Source organism: Orcinus orca, chromosome 7, assembly GCF_937001465.1.
Source record: "Orcinus orca chromosome 7, mOrcOrc1.1, whole genome shotgun sequence".
NCBI classification, from domain to species: Eukaryota; Metazoa; Chordata; class Mammalia; order Artiodactyla; family Delphinidae; genus Orcinus; species Orcinus orca.
In genome coordinates this window covers 6235917-6254775 of record NC_064565.1, presented here as the reverse complement: position 1 = coordinate 6254775, position 18859 = coordinate 6235917, and the positions used below count along the sequence as shown (strand labels likewise).

Here is an 18859-nt window from a genome sequence, read left to right as displayed (position 1 = left end):
TAAGTCAGAAACAGACAAATACTGTATGATAATCACTTATATGTGGAATCTAAAAAATAAAACAAATTAGTGAATACAACAAAAAAGAAGCAGACTCACAGATATAAAGAACAAACTAGTGGTTACCAGTGGGGAGAGGGAAAAAGAGAGGGCCAAGTTAGGGGGAGGGGATTAAGAGGTACAAGTGACTGTATAAAATGAATAAGCTGCAAGGATATATTGTACAGCACAGGGAATACAGCCAACATTTTATAATAAGCATAGAGTATAACCTTTAAAAATTGTGAATCACTATATTGTATACCTGTAACATATAATATTGTACATCAACTATACTTCAATAAAAAATTTTTTTGAGACAATATGTTTTTTAAATTAATTTATTTAATTTTGGCTGCATCAGGTCTTCAGTGCTGCGTGTGGGCTTCTCATTGCGGTGGCTTCTCTTGTAGCGGAGCATGGGTTCTAGGCATGCGGGCTTCAGTAGTTGTGGTGTGTGGGCTCAGTAGTTGTGGCTTGTAGGCTCTAGGGTGCAGGCTCAGTAGTTGTGGCGCACGGGCTTAGTTACTCTACGGCATGTGGGCTCTTCCGGAATCAAGGGTTGAACCCATGTCCCCTGCATTGGCAGGTGGATTCTTAACCACTGCATCACCAGGGAAGTCCGTAGAGACAATATTAAAAACAAGAAAAAAGAAACGTAATGGGATAGAGCCAACTGATTTAGGAACCATTTCCAGGGTTGATAGTAACAGATTGGTATTTTTAAAAATTAATGATTGAGTCAGGTGTTCACCCACCCAGAATAATATTATCAAGATCACATTTTGCAGTTCGTCAGTGATGCATTTTATTTCTGGGTTAGAATCTGAAATTTTTATGAGATCAACATACTGCAGTTAACTTATTTACTTCTTGTCTGAGACTTATTTTCATGAAACAGTATAGTTCTTTTTCATGCTGACTGGACTCCAGATGAAAGTTTTTAAAATATTCATGCTATCCCTGAATTTCAAATAAAGATGTTTTGGGAGATTCTCATTTTGAGATGTCAGATTTCTGTTAGATTGAGCATTATTAACATCAGGAACCTGCAAATACCTTGTGTTCACTATCGGTTGGCCTATAATTAGCCTCTATTAAGGAGTCAATACATACCCTTGAAAAGACTTTTATTCTGAGGAGGCAGCTACCCAGCTGGCAGAAGCCCATTCTCTCTTTTCTCAAAACACAGCTCCGATGTTTCAAGAAGCTGGCAGATGATGCTTTGGCAGAATAAAGATGCGGATGAGAGCATGTGGGATCTTCCCAGGCCAGGGATCAAACCCGAGTCCCCTGCATTGGCAGGCAGATTCTCAAGCACTGTACCACCAGGGAAGCGCTTTTTTTTGATGTGGACCTTTTTTTTTTTTTTTTTTTTTTGGGTCTTTATTGAATTTGTTATGAATTTGCCTCGGCCCTGAGGCATGTAGGATCTTAGTTCCCTGACCAGGGATCAAACCTGCACCCCCTGCATTGGAAGGCAAAGTCTTATCCACTGGATCGCCAGGGAAGTCCCTTAAAATTTCTTTACCTAAATCCCTACCCCTCTTCCATCAAACTCTCAGGGAGTGATACATTATAATGAAAGGAATGTATCTAGTATTCCTTTCCCTTTCCCTTTGGAATGGGAGTGAATCACAGACCTGAAAAGTTGTTTGTTGAATGGGAAGTGATTGACTATGGTTTTCTGATTCTTGGGCCTCTCCTCTAGGACTCATCTACACCCCCACTAATTTCTCAGAGCTAAATGGAGCTGATACAGACTAGGGTTGAGCTCTTTCTGTTGTTACACATAATCCAGAGAAGCTTATTCATCCTAATGAATATAGCAAAATAAGGAGACAAATTTAAAATAAAGGACAAATTAGTGAGTGGGAAGATCATATTTAGGAACTCTTTTCATAGGAGGAAAGAAAGTACAAAATAGGAAGCATAAGAGAAAAGTTAAGAAATGGAAGTTAAGTCTCTATTCCCCTAAGATTAGGAGCAAGACAAGGATGCCTGCTTTCAGCACTTTTATTCAACATAGTATTGGAAGTTCTAGCCAGAGCAGTTAGGCAGAAAAAAGAAATGATAGGCATCCAGATTCTAAGGGAAGAAGTAAAATTACTTCTGTTCAAGATGACTTGATCTTATAAGTAGGAAACCCTAAAGATTCCACAGTAAAACTATTAGAGCTAATAAAAGAATTCAGAAACATTGCAGGATACAAGATCAACCAACAAGAATCAAGTGCACATCTATACACTAGTAGTGAGCAATCCAAAAATGAAATTAAGACAATAATTCCTTTACTATAGCATCAAGGAGAATAAACTACTTAGGAATAAGTTTAACCAAGGAGGCAAAAAACATGTACACTGAAAACTACAAAACATTACTGAAATGAAAGAATATCTAAAGAAAAGATAGCCCACGTTCATGGATTGAAAGGTTATATTGTTAAGAGGACAGTACTACCCAAAGTGATCTGTAGATTCAGTGCACTCCATATCAAAATTCCAAGAACATTTTTTGCACACATAGCATAGGACAGATCATCCTAAAATTCATATGGAATCTCATGGGACTCCAAATAGTCAGAACAGTCTTGAAAAAGAAGGAAAAGGTTGAGTTTGCATGTCCTGATTTGAAAACTTATTACCAAGCTATAGTAATCAAAACAGTGTGGTTCTGGCATACAGACAGACCTGCAGACCAATGGAACAGAATGGCAAGTCTAGAAATAAACCTTCAAATACATGGTCAAATGATCTTCTGCAGAGGTGCTAACACCATTCAATGAGGGAAGAGTCTTTTCAACAAATGATGCTGGGAAAATTGAATATCCACATGCGAAAGAATGAAGTTGGATTGTTATGTTACACCATATACAAACATTAACTCAAAATGGATCAAAGACGACTGTGGTATTGTGATTTATAATAAACATATATTTGATCCTTGTCCTGTTTCTGGCACAGAGCTCCTAAAGCCCTTGGAATTTTCTAAGTCAGGAGAGCCCTAAAAGTGTTTTTGTTATGTTAACGAAGCCCACTGATAGGGGTTGGTTGACTGGGGGGACTCACCATGTGATTAGGAGGTTGGAAGCTGGCACCCCCGGCCCCACCCCAGCTGGGAGGGAAGAGGGGCCAGAGATTGAGTTCAGTCCCCAGTGGCCAGTGATTTAATCGGTCATGCCTATTTAATGAGGCCTCTGTAAAGATCCAGAAGGACAAGTTTGGAGAACTTCTGGGTTGGTGAACCAGAACACTTCCACGTGCTGGGTCCCAAACTCCACTGGGACAGAAGCTCTTGTGTTTGGGACCTCACCCTGTATATCTCCTCATCTGGCTGAAAATTTGTATCTGCTGATAATCCTTTGTAATAAACTGTTAATCTAGTGAGTAAACTGATTTCCTGAGTTCTGTGGACTGTTCTAGCAAGTTAATTGAAGCCAGGGAGGGGGTCATGAGAAGCCGGTAGCCAGTAGCAATCTGGACCTGCGATTGGCATCGGAAGTGGGAGCAGTCTTGTGGGACTGAGCTCTTAACTGGTGGAGTCTGATGCTCTCTCCAGGGAGATAGGGTGAGAATTGAGTTTGTCTGACATGCAGTCAGTCTCGTTGGAGAACTGAGTTAATTGCTTGGTTGTGAGGAAGACACGGACACATCAGAGTGGGTGTAGAATCAGAATGACAAAATTTTAAGTGTGAGAGCTAAAACTATGAAACTCTTAGAAGAAAACATAGGGGAAGATCTTCATAACATTAGATCTGGCAATGTTTTTTTGGATATGACAATAAAATGTAGGCAGCACAAGAAAAAATAAGTTGGACTTCATCAAAATTAAAAATTTTTGTGCATTAAAGGACACTCACTATCAAGAGAGTAAAAAGACAACCCACAGAATGGGAGAAAATATTTGCAAATTGTGTATCTGATAATGGATTAATATAGAGAATATATAAAGAACTTCTACAACTCAACAACAAAAAAGCAAGTCAAATCAAAAATAGGAAAAGGACTTGAATAAATATTTCTCAAAAAAAGATACGCAAATGGCCAGTGAGTACATGAAAGTATGTTTAACATCAGTAGGCATTAGGGAAATGCAAATCAAAACCACATGAGATACCCTTTTACACCCATTAGATTGCTATTACCAACACAAAAAAAGAAAATCCAGAAAATAACAAGTGTTGGTGAGGATGTGGAAAAAGTGGAACCCTCTACATTGCTGGTGGGAATGTAAAATGGTGCAGGTACTACAGAAAACTGTTTGGCAGCATCTCAAAAAGTTAAACATGGAATTACAGTATTCTACTCCTAAGTATGTACCCAAAAGAATGGAGAGCAGGGACTCAGATACTTGTAAACCACTGTTCACAGCAGTATTATTCACAGTAGCCAACAGGGGGAAACAACCCAGTGCTCATCAACAGATGAGTCAGTAAACAAAATGGCCCGCAGTTGTCCCTCGGGGTCTGTGGGGGATTGGTTCCAGAACCTGCTGCAGATACCAGAATCCAAGGATACGGAACCTGCCGTATGGAGGGCCGACTGTATACGTACCGTGGAATATTATTCAGCTTTAAAAAGGAATGAGGGACTTCCCTGGCGGTCCAGTGGTTAAGACTCTGAGCTTCCACTGCAGGGGGCACAGGTTTGATCCGTAAGATCTCACACATGCTGCACAGTGCGGCGGGGGTGGGGGGGTGGGGGAGGGAAGCTGAAATTGACATCACACTTTTCAGTGACAACATAGACTGTAGGAGGACGATAGAGTAATATATTTTGAGTGATAGAGTAATGTATTTTGAGTAATAGAGTATTGACAGAAAGTAACTTTGAACCTTGAATTTTATATCCAGCCAACTGTCATTCAAGTATAAGAGCATGATTAAAATATTCTCAAACATAGAAAGTCCCACATGGGAAACATTTCTTGAGGAAAAACTCAAATGAAGAGAGAAATCTAGCAGATGCTGCTAGGTATGTGTAATGTACATGTGCAAGACATGTAAAGAATGATTGAATACCAAGGTAAAGTTGTTGTCTTAAAAAAAATTAGCCATGACCAAAGAAAAGAAAAATAGAGGAAGTATATCCATAAAACCTGATGAGGATTGGGTGGAGGGGAGGCCGGGGGCATGAGGCCCTGGTAAAGTTCTGTCTTCATAAAGGGGTGAGAGTTTACCAAATAGAAAGGATGTAGAAAGTGCAGAAAAAGTGGTGGACAAGTCGAAATAATCAAGTTGTCAGTTAAAAGGCAGAAATTGATGATTTAATTTAAAAAATCTACATTTTTTTATGGGAAATATTCTAAATAATTTAAAACTACGGGGAGGGGCATGGATACAACATACATGAAAATTGAGAATCTCAACAGTGCTTTTACTTAAAAGGTTATATTTATGGATAGTTACCATATTAGAAATTAAAACAGAAAAATTAGGGACTTCCCTGGTGGTCCAGTGGTTAAGACTTCGCGCTTCCATTGCAGGGGGCGCGGGTTTGATCCCTGGTCAGGGGACTGAGATCCCACATGCTGCAGGGTGTGGCCCCCCCAAAAACCCTGAAAAATTAAAGAAAAACTTTACTGGTTAATTTAAAAATAGCAATAATATACCCCTTATAGGTTAACAGAAGTAACATTTTCATGAAAAATAACTCTTACTAAACAACAAAAGAATTTAGTGAGAAGAGTAGCATTATTTTATGCACTTTTGCCAGTCTCTTTAATGCTTGATTTAATAGACCAGTACTTAGATTCTCTCATCTGCTCCTGCATTCAGTCTGTTGCAGTATGTTGTTTTGATTGAGGGTACGTGAGGAGAATCCTGGGACCGTGTGGATCTTTCATCTGGGGATCCCTCAGGGGCCCTGCGAGCACACCTTGCGACCTGCTTTTTCTGCGCAGGCTTCTTTGTTATCACCCTGACTCCCTCCAGTTTGGTGTCTCCTGAGTTTATCAGTAGTTTTCTTGCTGTCCATTTTCCCTCCCACCTTCCATTTCTGCTTTTGCTATTTCCTACCCTGCATTCTTTCCGGTTTAAGACCGATCTTCAAGCCTTCACTGATGATTCTACTGTCAGTGACTCTTTCTTCTCTGGCAGATATAGTTAGTTCCACATGGTTTGTGCTTAAGTGTTCTAAGATTTCTTGTTTTCTCTTTCCAGTTATTATAAAGCTCCTTTAAAGTAGGGACCCTAAAAATTGACAAGCAAGAGTTTCTTCTTACACACAGTGTTAGGTACACAGTAATATTTGTTGGTTGATAGGAAGTGACACCATCCAGCAAAGCACATAATAGATCACAAATTCTCTTTTGGCCTTAAATGGTTTATTGGAAAACCATGGTATCTTGCCCATAACTGGCTACATAGTAATACTTGGTGTTGCAACTATTTTTTTTTTTAAGAGATCTTGTGTAATTAAAACCATCTTCAGTTCAGACTTGTTGATCTTATGAGTCACTTACTGATTTATTTTCTTGCCATTTCAGAAAAAAGCCAAAGGACAAGAGCTGTTTGATCAGATTATGTACCACTTGGACCTTATTGAAAGCGACTATTTTGGACTGAGATTTATGGATTCGGCACAAGTAGCAGTGAGTATCTGTTTTTTGGAGGCTCTAAAATGGGGACAGAAATGAAAATTGTCAGATGATGTGCTAAGTGCTACAAGGCTATACATATACTCAGTGTCTTCTTTTTTCCTGTGCTTTTCTTATTATGGCCTGAAGCTTTGACCCCTTGCTTAAGAATAACCTGAAGTGCTTGTTTTTTTTAAAAAAAAAGAGTTCTGGCCCTAAGCCAAATTGCTGGAGCATGATCTTTGCAGATGAGACTTGGAAATCTCAGCTGGTGGATTGGTCTCGGGCAAACTAGAGTTACCACTGTGTCTTGAGGATGCTGGGATGGGAGGTTTCTGGGCTCTTCGGTGGATGAGTGACGGAAGTTCCTAGTTTGCAAATTAAGGTGAGAGGACTAGGGTATCCCTTCCAGATCTCTGATTATCTAGATGTTCTTTGACGTGTGCATTTCAGATGAGAGAACAGCATATGTAATAGGGCAGGAAGTTGGAGGCTTCTCAAAGAATTGAGTACTTTACTAGGATTTGACTGGAGGGTATTTGCAAGAGAGTAGTAGTTAAGATTGGAAGGTGGATTCATGGCCAAACTGAATAGCAAAAATGTTAATAATAAATTGGCACTATTCTCTAATAATTGGGATTAGGGATTTTTCAGGCAGGGAGGTTATATTTTTCTTCAGGAAGTTTTACATCTGAATATTGTGTAGGATTGCTTGGAGTGGGCAGAGAACGAAGTCAGGGAGAGTCAGTGCACACACTTCGGGGATCAAAGTAATATTAGGGCCTAGAGTAGGGCATTCACAGTAGCCGGGAGAGGGAGGGAGCAGGGAGAAGGATATCAAGACCTTAAGGCTTGTTTTCTGGAAGTTTGTGATGGTGTGTGTGTGTGTGTTTAGTGACATAGTAATTGCAGTGTTTAGGACCCGACCCATAAGGACAAATATATTGCGTAATAAGAATTCTCAAGTTCGTTTTGGAGTGAGTTTTCGGTGGTGGGGAGGCGTTTGGTATGATTGATAAATTAACTGGAATACCTCTGTAAGATACTTTATAAACCCACATGTCTTGGAGATGAACTCCTAGGATGGTTTTATAGAGCATCTTAGCTAAGTGTACAGCTGTTAATAATGTTAGTTGCAGCTGTTTTCTTGATTTCCCCTGATCCCCAATTAAAAAAAAAAATAAGCATGAGCATTTAGCTACAGGGTATTGGTTAGGTAAATTTTGATACATCCTTACAGTGGAATACCTGCAACTCATTAAAAACAGTTATTTTTAAGTATACTAATTGACATGAATGATGAAAAAATAAAAAGGGTTACAAAACAGGGTGATTGAATTTTTCTGTTTTTAAAAAATCTGGATATGTGTGCACCCATAAACCTGAAAAATTTTGAAAAGCTGTTTTCCATAGTTTCAGAGTTCTGATCGCTTAATAGATTTAGTATAGGAGGCATGTCTTTCATTCTTCTTTTGAACCTTATTTCTTGTCTATTAGAGGAAACCCCCTAAGGGCAGGGAATGAGTCTTAGTTAACCTCTGTTACCCAGCATGTGGTAACAGCCCACAAGACCATTTACTGAATTGAATTCTCCTCTGCTACTTAGTTTGATAAAGGCTTGGTTAACTGGTGAGTTGAATATCATTAAACTCTCATCTCTAGAATAATGGAGTTAAAGTCTTACAACCAGCTGAAAAGAATAAATCATTTTGGGGGAAATCACACAGCCTCTTGTTTTTTGAGGGGTTGTGTGGGAAAAGAGGTAGAAGTGTGCCAATGTTACGTTTCAGGTACTTTCTTTCCATTTCTTAAAGTACTTAAGTAATTGTGGAAAGAAGCAGACATGCAGCCATTCCTAAGTTGCAATACTTATTCTTTGCTAATAATCAGCAATTACTGAATTACTAGATCCCATATTTTTTCCTCTCATTCGATACACATATAGTGCTTTTCTTCTGGTCATAACAAGTGTCTGGTAAAGCCAGCATTAGAATTTTTAATCCCTACTTTTTTTAGTTTTAGTTTCTCCCTCCCAATGCTCAGAAATCTAGGCATTTAAGATTAAATTTACATAGTCTTACGTTTTTTTCAGTTTCTACTTGTGCCGTCACTAAAATACTCTTTGTGAATTGAGCTGGAAGAACAATAATTGGTGGATGAAAGCTATGGAAGATGAACTCTAGATAGCACTTTAGGTATTCTTAAAGTGCTGACTCACTTGCTTCCATAACAGTCTTGTGACATAAGTGAACATAGAGATGAGTGTCAGTTATTCAGAGCGTGGCCAGATTTAACCCCAGAATTAAACAAAATTGATGCTTTACGACAGTTCAGTTTGTTGGTGAAGATAATGAACGTGATAGATCATGTGGATTTTGGGCCAAGATCATCTATGTAAACTAAGTGGTTTCCATAGCTCTTTTTCTGGAACCATTTGAGAGACAGTTGCAGATAGGATGTCCCATTACCCCTGAATTTCCTACAAACAAGCATGTTCTCCTGCATAACTCAATACAGTCATCAAAACCAGGAAGTTATCATTGTGACATTACCACCATCTAATCCTCAGACCCCATTCAAGTTGTGCCACTTGTCCCTAGAGTGTCATTTATAGCCAGAGGCTCACTATTTACCAGTCACTCCCCATTCCTCCCCACAGCCCCTGGCAAGGGCTAATCTTTTGTTTGTATGGATTTGCCTGTTTTGAGAATTTCATACAAATGGAGTTATGTAATATGTGGCCTTTGAGTCTGGAAATGCACTTGGCATAATGTTTTTAAGGTTCTTCCATGTTGTAGTACGTGTCAGTGCTTGATCCTTATAGGTGAGTAATATTCCACGGTAGGGATATACCACATTTTTATTCACTCACTGATAGACATTTAAGTTTATTCATTTTTGGCTATTATGAATAATGCTGCTGTGAACATTTGTGTACAAGTTTTTGCGTTGAACATAATTCTCAGTTCTTCCGGATCTGTATCTAGGAGTAGAATTACTGGGTCATAAGGTAACTTTCTTGTATAACTTTTTGAGGAACTGCCAAACTGTTTTCCATAGTGACTGCACCATTCCACATTCCTATCTGCAGTGTATAAGGGTTCCAATTTCTGCATATCCTCACTAACACAACATTTCCCCTTCTTTTTGATTCTAACTAGTTGGTATGAAGTGGTCTCATTGTGGTATTGATTTGCACTTCCCTAATGGAAAAGATGTGAGCATCTTTTCATGTGTGTATTGACCATTTGTATATCTTCTTTGGAGAAATGTCTATTCAGATTCTTTACCCACTTTAAAATTGGGTTATTTCCTTTTTATTGTTGAGTTGTAAGAGTTAAACTATTGCCTATTCCATAGTCACAAAGATTTAGGCATGTTTTCTTCTTTATGCATTTGGAGTTAATTTTGGTATATGCTGTAAGGTAGGGGTCAAACTTCATTCTTTTACATGCAGATATCCAGTGGTCCTAGCACCACCACTTGTTGAAAAGATTATTCTTTCCGCATTGAATGGTCTTGGCACACTTACTGAAAGTCAGTAGATACACAGGTTTATTTCTGGGTTCTTTGTTCTGTTCCATTCATCTATATGTCGATCCTTATGCCAGCACCACATTGTCTTGATTATTTTAACTTTGTAGTAAGTTTGAAATTGGAAAGTGTGAGTCCTTCAATTTCATTCTTCTGTTTTAAGATTGTTTTGGCTGTTCTGAGTTACTCATATTTCCGTATACATTTTAGGATCAGCTTGCCTGTTTCTGCAAAAAAGGCAATTGGAGTTCTTTGTTTGCTTGTTTGTTTATACAGAAGGTTCTTATTAGTCATCAATTTTATACAGGTCAGCGTATACATCTCAATCCCAATCGCCCAATTCATCACACCCCCACCCCCTGCTGCTTTCCCCCCTTGGTGTCCATACGTTTGTTCTCTACATCTGTGTCTCAATTTCTGCCCTGCAAACCTGTTCATCTGTACCATTTTTCTAGGTTCCACATACATGCATTAATATATGATGTTTGTTTTTCTCTTTCTGAGAAGAGAAAATGCTTCACTCTTTATGACAGTCTCTAGATCCATCCATGTCTCAACAAATGACCCAATTTCATTCCTTTTTATGGCTGAGTAATATTCCATCACATATATGTACCACATCTTCTTTATCCATTCATTGTCGATAGGCATTTAGGTTGCTTCCATGACCTGGCTATTGGAAATAGTGCTGCAGTGAACATTGGGGTTCATGTGTCTTTTTGAATTATAGTTTTCTCTGGGTATATGACCAGTAGTGGGATTGCTGGATCATATGGTAGTTCTATTTTTATTTTTTTAAGGACCCTCCATACTGTTCTCCATAGTGGCTGTATCAATTTACATTCCCACCAACAGTGCAAGAGGGTTCCCTTTTCTCCACACCCTCTCCAGCATTTCTTCTTTGTAGATTTTCTGATGATGCCCATTCTGACTGGTGTGAGGTGATACCTCATTGTAGTGTTGATTTGCATTGCTCTAATAATTAGTGATGTTGAGCAGCTTTTCATGTGCTTCTTGGCCATCTGTATATCTTCTTTGGAGAAATATCTATCTAGGTCTTCTGCCCATTTTTGGATTGGGTTATTTGCTTTTTTAATATTGAGCTGCATGAGCTGTTTATATATTTTGGAGATAAATCCTTTGTTGATTCGTTTGCAAATATTTTCTCCCATTCTGAGGGTTGTCTTTTCATCTTGTTTATGGTTTCCTTTGCTTTGCAAAAAGCTTTGAAGTTTCTTTAGGTCCCATTTGTTTATTTTTGTTTTTATTTGCATAACTCTAGGACGTGGATCAAAAAAGATCTTGCTGTGATTTATGTCAAAGAGTGTTCTTCCTATGTTTTCCTCTAAGAATTTTATAGTGTCCGGTCTTACATTTAGGTCTCTAATCCATTTTGAGTTTATTTTTCTGTATGGTGTTAGGGAGTGTTCTAATTTCATTCTTTTGCATGTATCTGTCCAGTTTTCCCAGCACCACTTATTGAAGAGCCTGTCTTTTCTCCATTTTATATCCTTGCCTCCTTTGTCATAGATTAGTTGACCATATGTGCGTGGGTTTATCTCTGGGCTTTCTATCTTGTTCCATTGATCTATATTTCTGTTTTTGTGCCAGTGCCATACTGTCTTCATTACTGTAGCTTTGTACTATAGTCTGAAGTCAGGGAGTCTGATTCCTCCAGCTCTGCTGTTTTTCCCTGAAGACTGCTTTGGCCATTCGGGGTCTTTTGTGTCTCCACACGAATTTTAAGATTTTTTTGTTCTGGTTCTGTAGGAAATGCTGTTGGTAGGGATTGCATTGAATCTGTAGATTGCTTTGGGTAGTATAGTCTTTTTCACAATATTGATTCTTCCAATCCAAGAACATGGTATATCTCTCCATCTGTTGGTATCATCTTTAATTTCTTTCATCATTGTCTTATAGTATTCTGCATACAGGTCTTTTGTCTCCCTAGGCAGGTTTATTCCTAGGTATTTTATTCTTTTTGTTGTGATGGTAAATGGGAGTGTTTCCTTAATTTCTCTTTCAGATTTTTCATCATTAGTGTATAGGAATGCAAGAGATTTCTGTGCATTAATTTTGTATCCTGCAACTTTACCAAATTCATTGATTAGCCCTAGTAGTTTTCTGGTGGCATCTTTAGGATTCTCTATGTATAGTATCATGTCATCTGCAAACAGCGACAGTTTTACTTCTTCTTTTCTAATTTGTATTCCTTTTATTTCTTTTTCTTCTCTGATTGCTGTGGCTAGGACTTCCAAAACTATGTTGAGTACAAGTGGCGAGAGTGGACATCCTTGTCTTATTCCTGATCTTAGAGAAAATGCTTTCAGTTTTTCACCATTGAGAATGATGTTTGCTGTGGGTTTGTCGTATATGGCCTTTATTATGTTGAGGTAGGTACCCTCTGTGCCCACATTCTGGAGAGTTTTTATCATAAGTGGGTGTTGAATGTTGTCAAAAGCTTTTTCTGCATCTATTGAGATGATCATATGGTTTTTCTTCTTCAGTTCGTTAATATGGTGTATTACATTGATTGATTTGCATATACTGAAGAATCCTTGCATCCCTGGGATAAACCCCACTTGATCATGGTGTATGATCTTTTTAATGTGTTGTTGGATTCTGTTTGCTAATACTTTGTTGAGGATTTTTGCATCTATATTCATCAGTGATATTGGTCCGTAATTTTCTTTTTTTGTAGTATCTTTCTTTGGTTTTGGTATCAGGGTGATGGTGGCCTCATAGAATGAGTTTGGGAGTGTTCGTTCCTCTGCAGATTTTTGGAAGAGTTTGAGAAGGATGGTTGTTAGCTCTTCTCTAAATGTTTGATAGAATTCGCCTGTGAAGAAGCCATCTGGTCCTGGACTTTTGTTTCTTGGAAGATTTTTAATCACAGTTTCAATTTAATTACTTGTGATTGGTCTGTTTATATTTTCTATTTCTTCCTGGTTCAGTCTCAGAAAGTTATACCTTTCTAAGAATTTGTCCATTTCTTCCAGGTTGTCCATTTTTTTGGCATAGAGTTGCTTGTAGTAGTCTCTTAGGATGCTTTGTATTTCTGTGGTGTCTGTTTTAACTTCTCCTTTTTCATTTCTAATTTTATTGATTTGAGTCCTCTTCCCTCTTGATGAGTTTGGCTAATGGTTTATCAGTTTTGTTTATCTTCTCCAAGAACCAGCTTTTAGTTTTATTGATCTCTGGTATTGTTTTCTTTGTTTCTATTTCATTTATTTCTGATCTGATCTTTATGATTTCTTTCATTCTGTGAACCTTGGGTTTTGTTTGTTCTTTCTCTAGTTCCTTTAGGTGTAAAGTTAGACTGTTTATTTGAGATTTTTCTCGTTTCTTGAGTTAGGATAATATTGCTATAAACTTCCCTCTTAGAACTGCCTTTGCTGCATCTCGTAGGTTTTGGTCGTCGTGTTTTCATTGTCATTTGTCTCTAGGTATTTTTTGATTTCCTCTTTGATTTCTTCAGTGATCTCTTGGTTATTTAGTAACGTATTGTTTAGCCTCCATGTGTGTGTGGCTTTTACTTTTTTTTTCCTGTAATTCATTTTTAATCTCATAGCATTGTGGTCAGAAAAGATGCTTGATATGATTTCAATTTTCTTAAATTTACTGAGGCTTGATTTGTGACCCAAGATGTGATCTATCCTGGAGAATGTTCCATGTACACTTGGGAAGAAAGTGTAATCTGCCATTTTTGGATGGAATGTCTTATATAATCAATTAAATCTATCTGGTCTGTTGTGTCATTTATAGCTTGTGTTTCCTTATTAATTTTCTGTTTGGATGATCTGTTTATTGGTGTAAGTGAGGTATTAAAGTCCTCCACTATTATTGTGTTACTGTCGATTTCCTTTTTTATAGCTGTTAGCAGTTGCCTTATGTATTGAGGTGCATATATATTTATAATTGTTATATCTTCTTCTTGGATTGATCCCTTGATCATTATGTAGTGTCCTCCTTGTGTTTTGTAACATTCTTTTTTTAAAAGTCTATTTTATCTGATATGAGTATTGCTACTCCAGCTTTCTTTTGATTTCCATTTGCATGGAATGTCTTTTTCCATCCCCTCACTTTCAGTCTTTATGTGTCCCTAGGTCTGAAGTGGGTCTCTTGTAAGCAGCATTTATATGGCTCTTGTTTTTGTATCCAGTCAGCAAGCCTCTGTCTTCTGGTTGGAGCATTTAATCCATTCACGTTTAAGGTAATTATCGATATGTATGTTCCTATTACCATTTTCTTAATTGTTTTGGGTTTGTTTTTGTAGGTCCTTTTCGCCTCTTGTGTTTCCCACTTAGAGAAGTTCCTTTAGCATTTGTTGTACAGCTGGTTTGGTGGTGCTGAATTCTCTTAGCTTTTGCTTTTCTGTAAAGCTTTAGATTTCTCCATGGAATCTGAATGAGATCCTTGCTGGGTAGAGTAATCTTGGTTGTAGGTTCTTCTCTTTCATCACGTTAAGTATATCTTGCCACTTCCTTCTGGCTTGTAGAGTTTCTGCTGCGAAATCAGCTGTTAGCCTTATGGGAGTTCCCTTGTATATTACTTGTGGTTTTTCCCTTGCTGCTTTCAATAATTTTTATTCGTCTTTAATTTTTGCCAGTTTGATTACTGTGTGTCTTGGCGTGTTTCTCCTTGGGTTTATCCCGTATGGGACTCTCTGCACTTCCTGGACTTGGGTGGCTGTTTCCTTTCCCATGTTAGGGAAGTTTTCAACTATAATCTCTTCACATATTTTCTGGAGTCCTTTCTCTCTCTCTTCCTCTTCTGGGACCCCTATAATGCGAATGTTGTTGCGTTTAATGTTGTCGCAGAGGTCTCTTAGGCTGTCTTCATTTCTTTTCATTCTTTTTTCTTTATTCTGTTCTGCAGCAGTGAATTCCACCATTCTGTCTTCCAGGTCACTTATCTGTTCTTTTGCCTCAGTTATCCTGCTATTGATTTCTTCTAATGTAGTTTTCATTTCAGTTATTGTATTGTTCATCTCTGTTTGTTTGTTCCTTAATTCTTCTAGGTCATTGTTAAATATTTCTTGCATCTTCTCGATCTTTGCCTCCATTCTTTTTCCGAGGTCCTGGATCCTCTTCGCTATCATTATTCTTTATTCTTTTTCTGGAAGGTTGCCTATCTCCACTTCAGTTAGTTGTTTTTCTGGGGTTTTATCTTGTTCCTTCATCTGGTACATAGCCCTCTGCCTTTTCATCTTGTCTATCTTTCTGTGAATCAGGCAATTGGAGTTTTGACCAGAGTTGCATTGAATCTGTATATCCATTTGGGAAGTATCATCATCTTAACAATGTTAAGTATTATACATGACCACGGAATGTCTTTCCATGTATTAGGTCTTTATATTTCTTAAAGTTTCAGTTTACATGTCTTTCACCTTCTTGGTTAAACTTACTCTTATTCCTTTGATGCTATTGTAATATGTGATTTTCTTGATATCATTTTTGTATTTTGTTTGGATTCTAGTATATAGAATTCATTTTCACATATGTATCTTGTATCTTGCAACCTTGCTGAACTTATGTATTCGTTTTTATGTGTTTTATGTATAAGATCATGTCATCGGCAAAAAGAGGTAAGTTTTACTTCTTCCTTTTGAATCTGAATGCCTTTTATTTCTTTTTCTTTTATCTCTTTTTCTTGCCTAAGTGCCCTGTCTAGAACCTTTACCAAAATGTTGAATAGAAGTGGTAAAGGTGGACATTCTTGTCTTATTCTTTTTTTTTTTTTTTTTTTTTTTTTTTTTTTGCAGTACGTGGGCCTCTCACTGTTGTGGCCTCTCCCGCTGCGGAGCACAGGCTCCAGACGCGCATGCTCAGTGGCCATGGCTCACGGGCCCAGCCGCTCTGCGGCATGTGGGATCCTCCCAGACCGGGGCACGAACCTGTGTCCCCTGCATCGGCAGGCGGACTCTCAACCACTGCGCCACCAGGGAAGCCCCTCTTGTCTTATTCTTGATCTTAGGGGAAAAGCGTTAAGTCTTTCACCAATCAAGTATGATGTTACCTGTGGGAGTTTTATAGGTGCCCTTTATCATTTTGAAGAAGGTCTCTTCTATTCCTATTTGTATGTTTTTATCGAGAAAGGGTGTTGGGTTTTGTTAAATGCTTTTTCTGCATCTATTGAGATCATATGGTATATTTCCTATATTCTGTTAATATGATGTATTACATTGACATTTTTGTTGGTGTGTTGAACCTTTCTTGCATTTCTGGGATAAATTTCACTTGGTCATGGCATATAATCCTTTATATATGTTGCTTGATTTGATTTTGTTGAGGATTTTGAAGTCCATATTCATAAGGAATATTGGTCTATAGTTTTTTTTGTTTTTTCCCCCTTGCAATATCTTTGTCTGGTTTCATTCAGAATGAATTGGAAAGTCTTCTCTCGTCTATTTTTTGGAAGCTCTCACGAAGGATTGGTGTTCATTCTTATTTCAACACTTGGTAGAATTCACCAGTGAAGCCATCTGGGGCCTGGGCTTTTCTGGGAAGTTTTTTGATTAGTGACTCAATCTCTTTACTTGTTATAGTTATATTCAAATTTTCTGTTTGTTTCTTCACTTTTTAAACCAGGCCACTGTAGAGTGCCAGAGGTGGACTTACTGGATGGAGAGGTTGGGATAGTAGGCCTAAACCAGGATTATTCTGGCATACTAGGATATATGGTTACCCTTGTTTTTAGTTGACTGCACAATACTGCCCTGTTTCTATTTTCAAATCTAAACTTAATTTAGTATCATTTTATATAGTCCAGTGATCTTAAACCTTGAGTTATGATGACAAAATCTATGGATGCTTTCCCTAGAAAAAGGCACATACATATAACATTCCGTGCACATGTATCGGTAATTCAGGTATTCCAGAAGCCCACCTATGGACTCTTATTTAGTAATAACTCTTCTTTAGCAAATAAACAACCTGTGGCTTAAGGAAAAACAGATGATGGTATTCATTTGCATGCTTTTTCTTCAAGTCTTTATGATAATATTGTTTTTGAAAATTTATTATCTTTTATACTGTTGGTGAAACCTTGTTATTAAATCTCATTGTATGACTCTGCAAAAAACTTTATGGTAATTTAATGAATCCTTCCTTCTTGATGAAGGATTTTGGGAAACTCTCTCATAGAAATAACAGGATGTGTAAAGAGTTGCCTTATGGCAGCAGAACTGTATACATCAATGGTTTTTTAAAAAAGGGTGATTTGGGGTAATTTTCTTGTACAATAGAACTTTCCAGCATGGAAGTAATATATCTTAAGCCAGGCAAGAAGGAATTCTTCTTTTGATACTGTGTGGTTTTAGGTTAGTACAATAAGAATTTGCAGAATTGTTAATTGGAATTAACTATAACGATTTGCTAGAGAACATGTATGATTTATTTTGTTTTTGTTTTTGTTTTTTTTGCGGTATGCGGGCCTCTCCCCGCTGTGGCCTCTCCCGCTGCGGAGCACAGGCTCCGGACACGCAGGCTCAGCGGCCATGCCTCACGGGCCCAGCTGCTCTGCGGCATGCGGGATCCTCCCGGAACGGGGCACGAACCCGTGTCCCCTGCATCGGCAGGTGGACTCTCAACCACTGCGCCACCAGGGAAGCCTTGTATGATTTATTTTGAAGGAATAATATTCAGTCTTAAAATCAAAAAGCTACAGGAATCAGGAGAACAAAAGGGAAGCGAGATGGCATGCATATTAAAGACATGGGAGTGTTATTTATTTCCAAGAAGAAGTATGGTTTTTCTCTTTTTTTGAATCATACTACATGCTTGGTATGGTTTCTTTTCTCATTTTTGATAGATACAGAGACAGAAAAAGACAGCACCGTGATAAATTGTAGCTGACACATTGATTGGTAGAGGAATTGTGGTGAAGTAGGGAGCGTATCACTTTTGCCTGCAAAAAGGAGGCAGAGGGGCAGGTACCACCTAGCTCTAGCCATTTGTTGCCAGATAGCATTGCTGGATCTTCAGGTATTTCAAGAGAAGCTGGAAATCCAGATCTTTAGAATAAATCTTTCATTTTTTAAAAACAGTGGTTAAATTTTTAAAAATAGAGTGGCTGATGGAAGAAATCAAAAAAGAGCTAAATAAATTGAGAGACATGCTGTGTGCATGGATTAGAAGACTCGGCAAAGTTATCTGTTTTTCCCTAATTAATATACAAATTTAATGCAGTTTGTATCAGAATTCCAGAAAATCCTTTGTAGATACAGACAAAATTATTTTAAAACTTATATGGAAAGGCAGAGGCTCTAGAATAGCTAAAAAACCATTTCGAAAAAGAAAAGTAGTGAGAGTACTTGCTCTGCTCAACTTGAAGAGTTACAACTGCCGTAAACAGGACCGCATGGCGTTGGCAGAACCTCAGACATGCAGATCAGTGGCACAAAATGGGGAGCTCAGAAGAAGCTGTGCATGGCTGTGGCCAGCTGATTTTTGACAAAGATTCCAGAGAAGTTCAGTGAAAGAAGAGTAGTGTTAATAATGGTGCTGGATCAACTGGATATCAGGTGAAAAAATGAACCCTGGCCTAAACCTCATACCTATACAAAAATTAACTCAAAAATAGATGGTGTATGTAAACATAAGATGTAAAACTATAAACTTAGAAATACATAGCAGAAAATCTTTGAGACCTAGGATTGGAGAAGATTTATGAGACGTGACACCAAAAACATGATCCATTTTTTAAAAAC

The 18859-nt window shown here is 38.0% G+C and overlaps 1 protein-coding gene across 8 annotated transcripts in view; it reads left to right on the top strand.

Moving 5' to 3' along the window:
- EPB41L5 (erythrocyte membrane protein band 4.1 like 5) overlaps positions 1–18859 on the top strand; it is a 146980-nt gene that overhangs the window by 12717 nt on the left and 115404 nt on the right. For 7 of the 8 annotated variants that reach the window (XM_033400237.2, XM_033400234.2, XM_033400233.2 and 4 more), the window contains exon 3: positions 6526–6630. The exons of the other annotated variant lie outside the window; for it this stretch is intronic. In XM_033400237.2, the coding sequence (XP_033256128.1) occupies positions 6526–6630 (105 nt within the window). The remainder of the gene's footprint in view (positions 1–6525; positions 6631–18859) is intronic. 8 annotated transcript variants of the gene reach the window in all.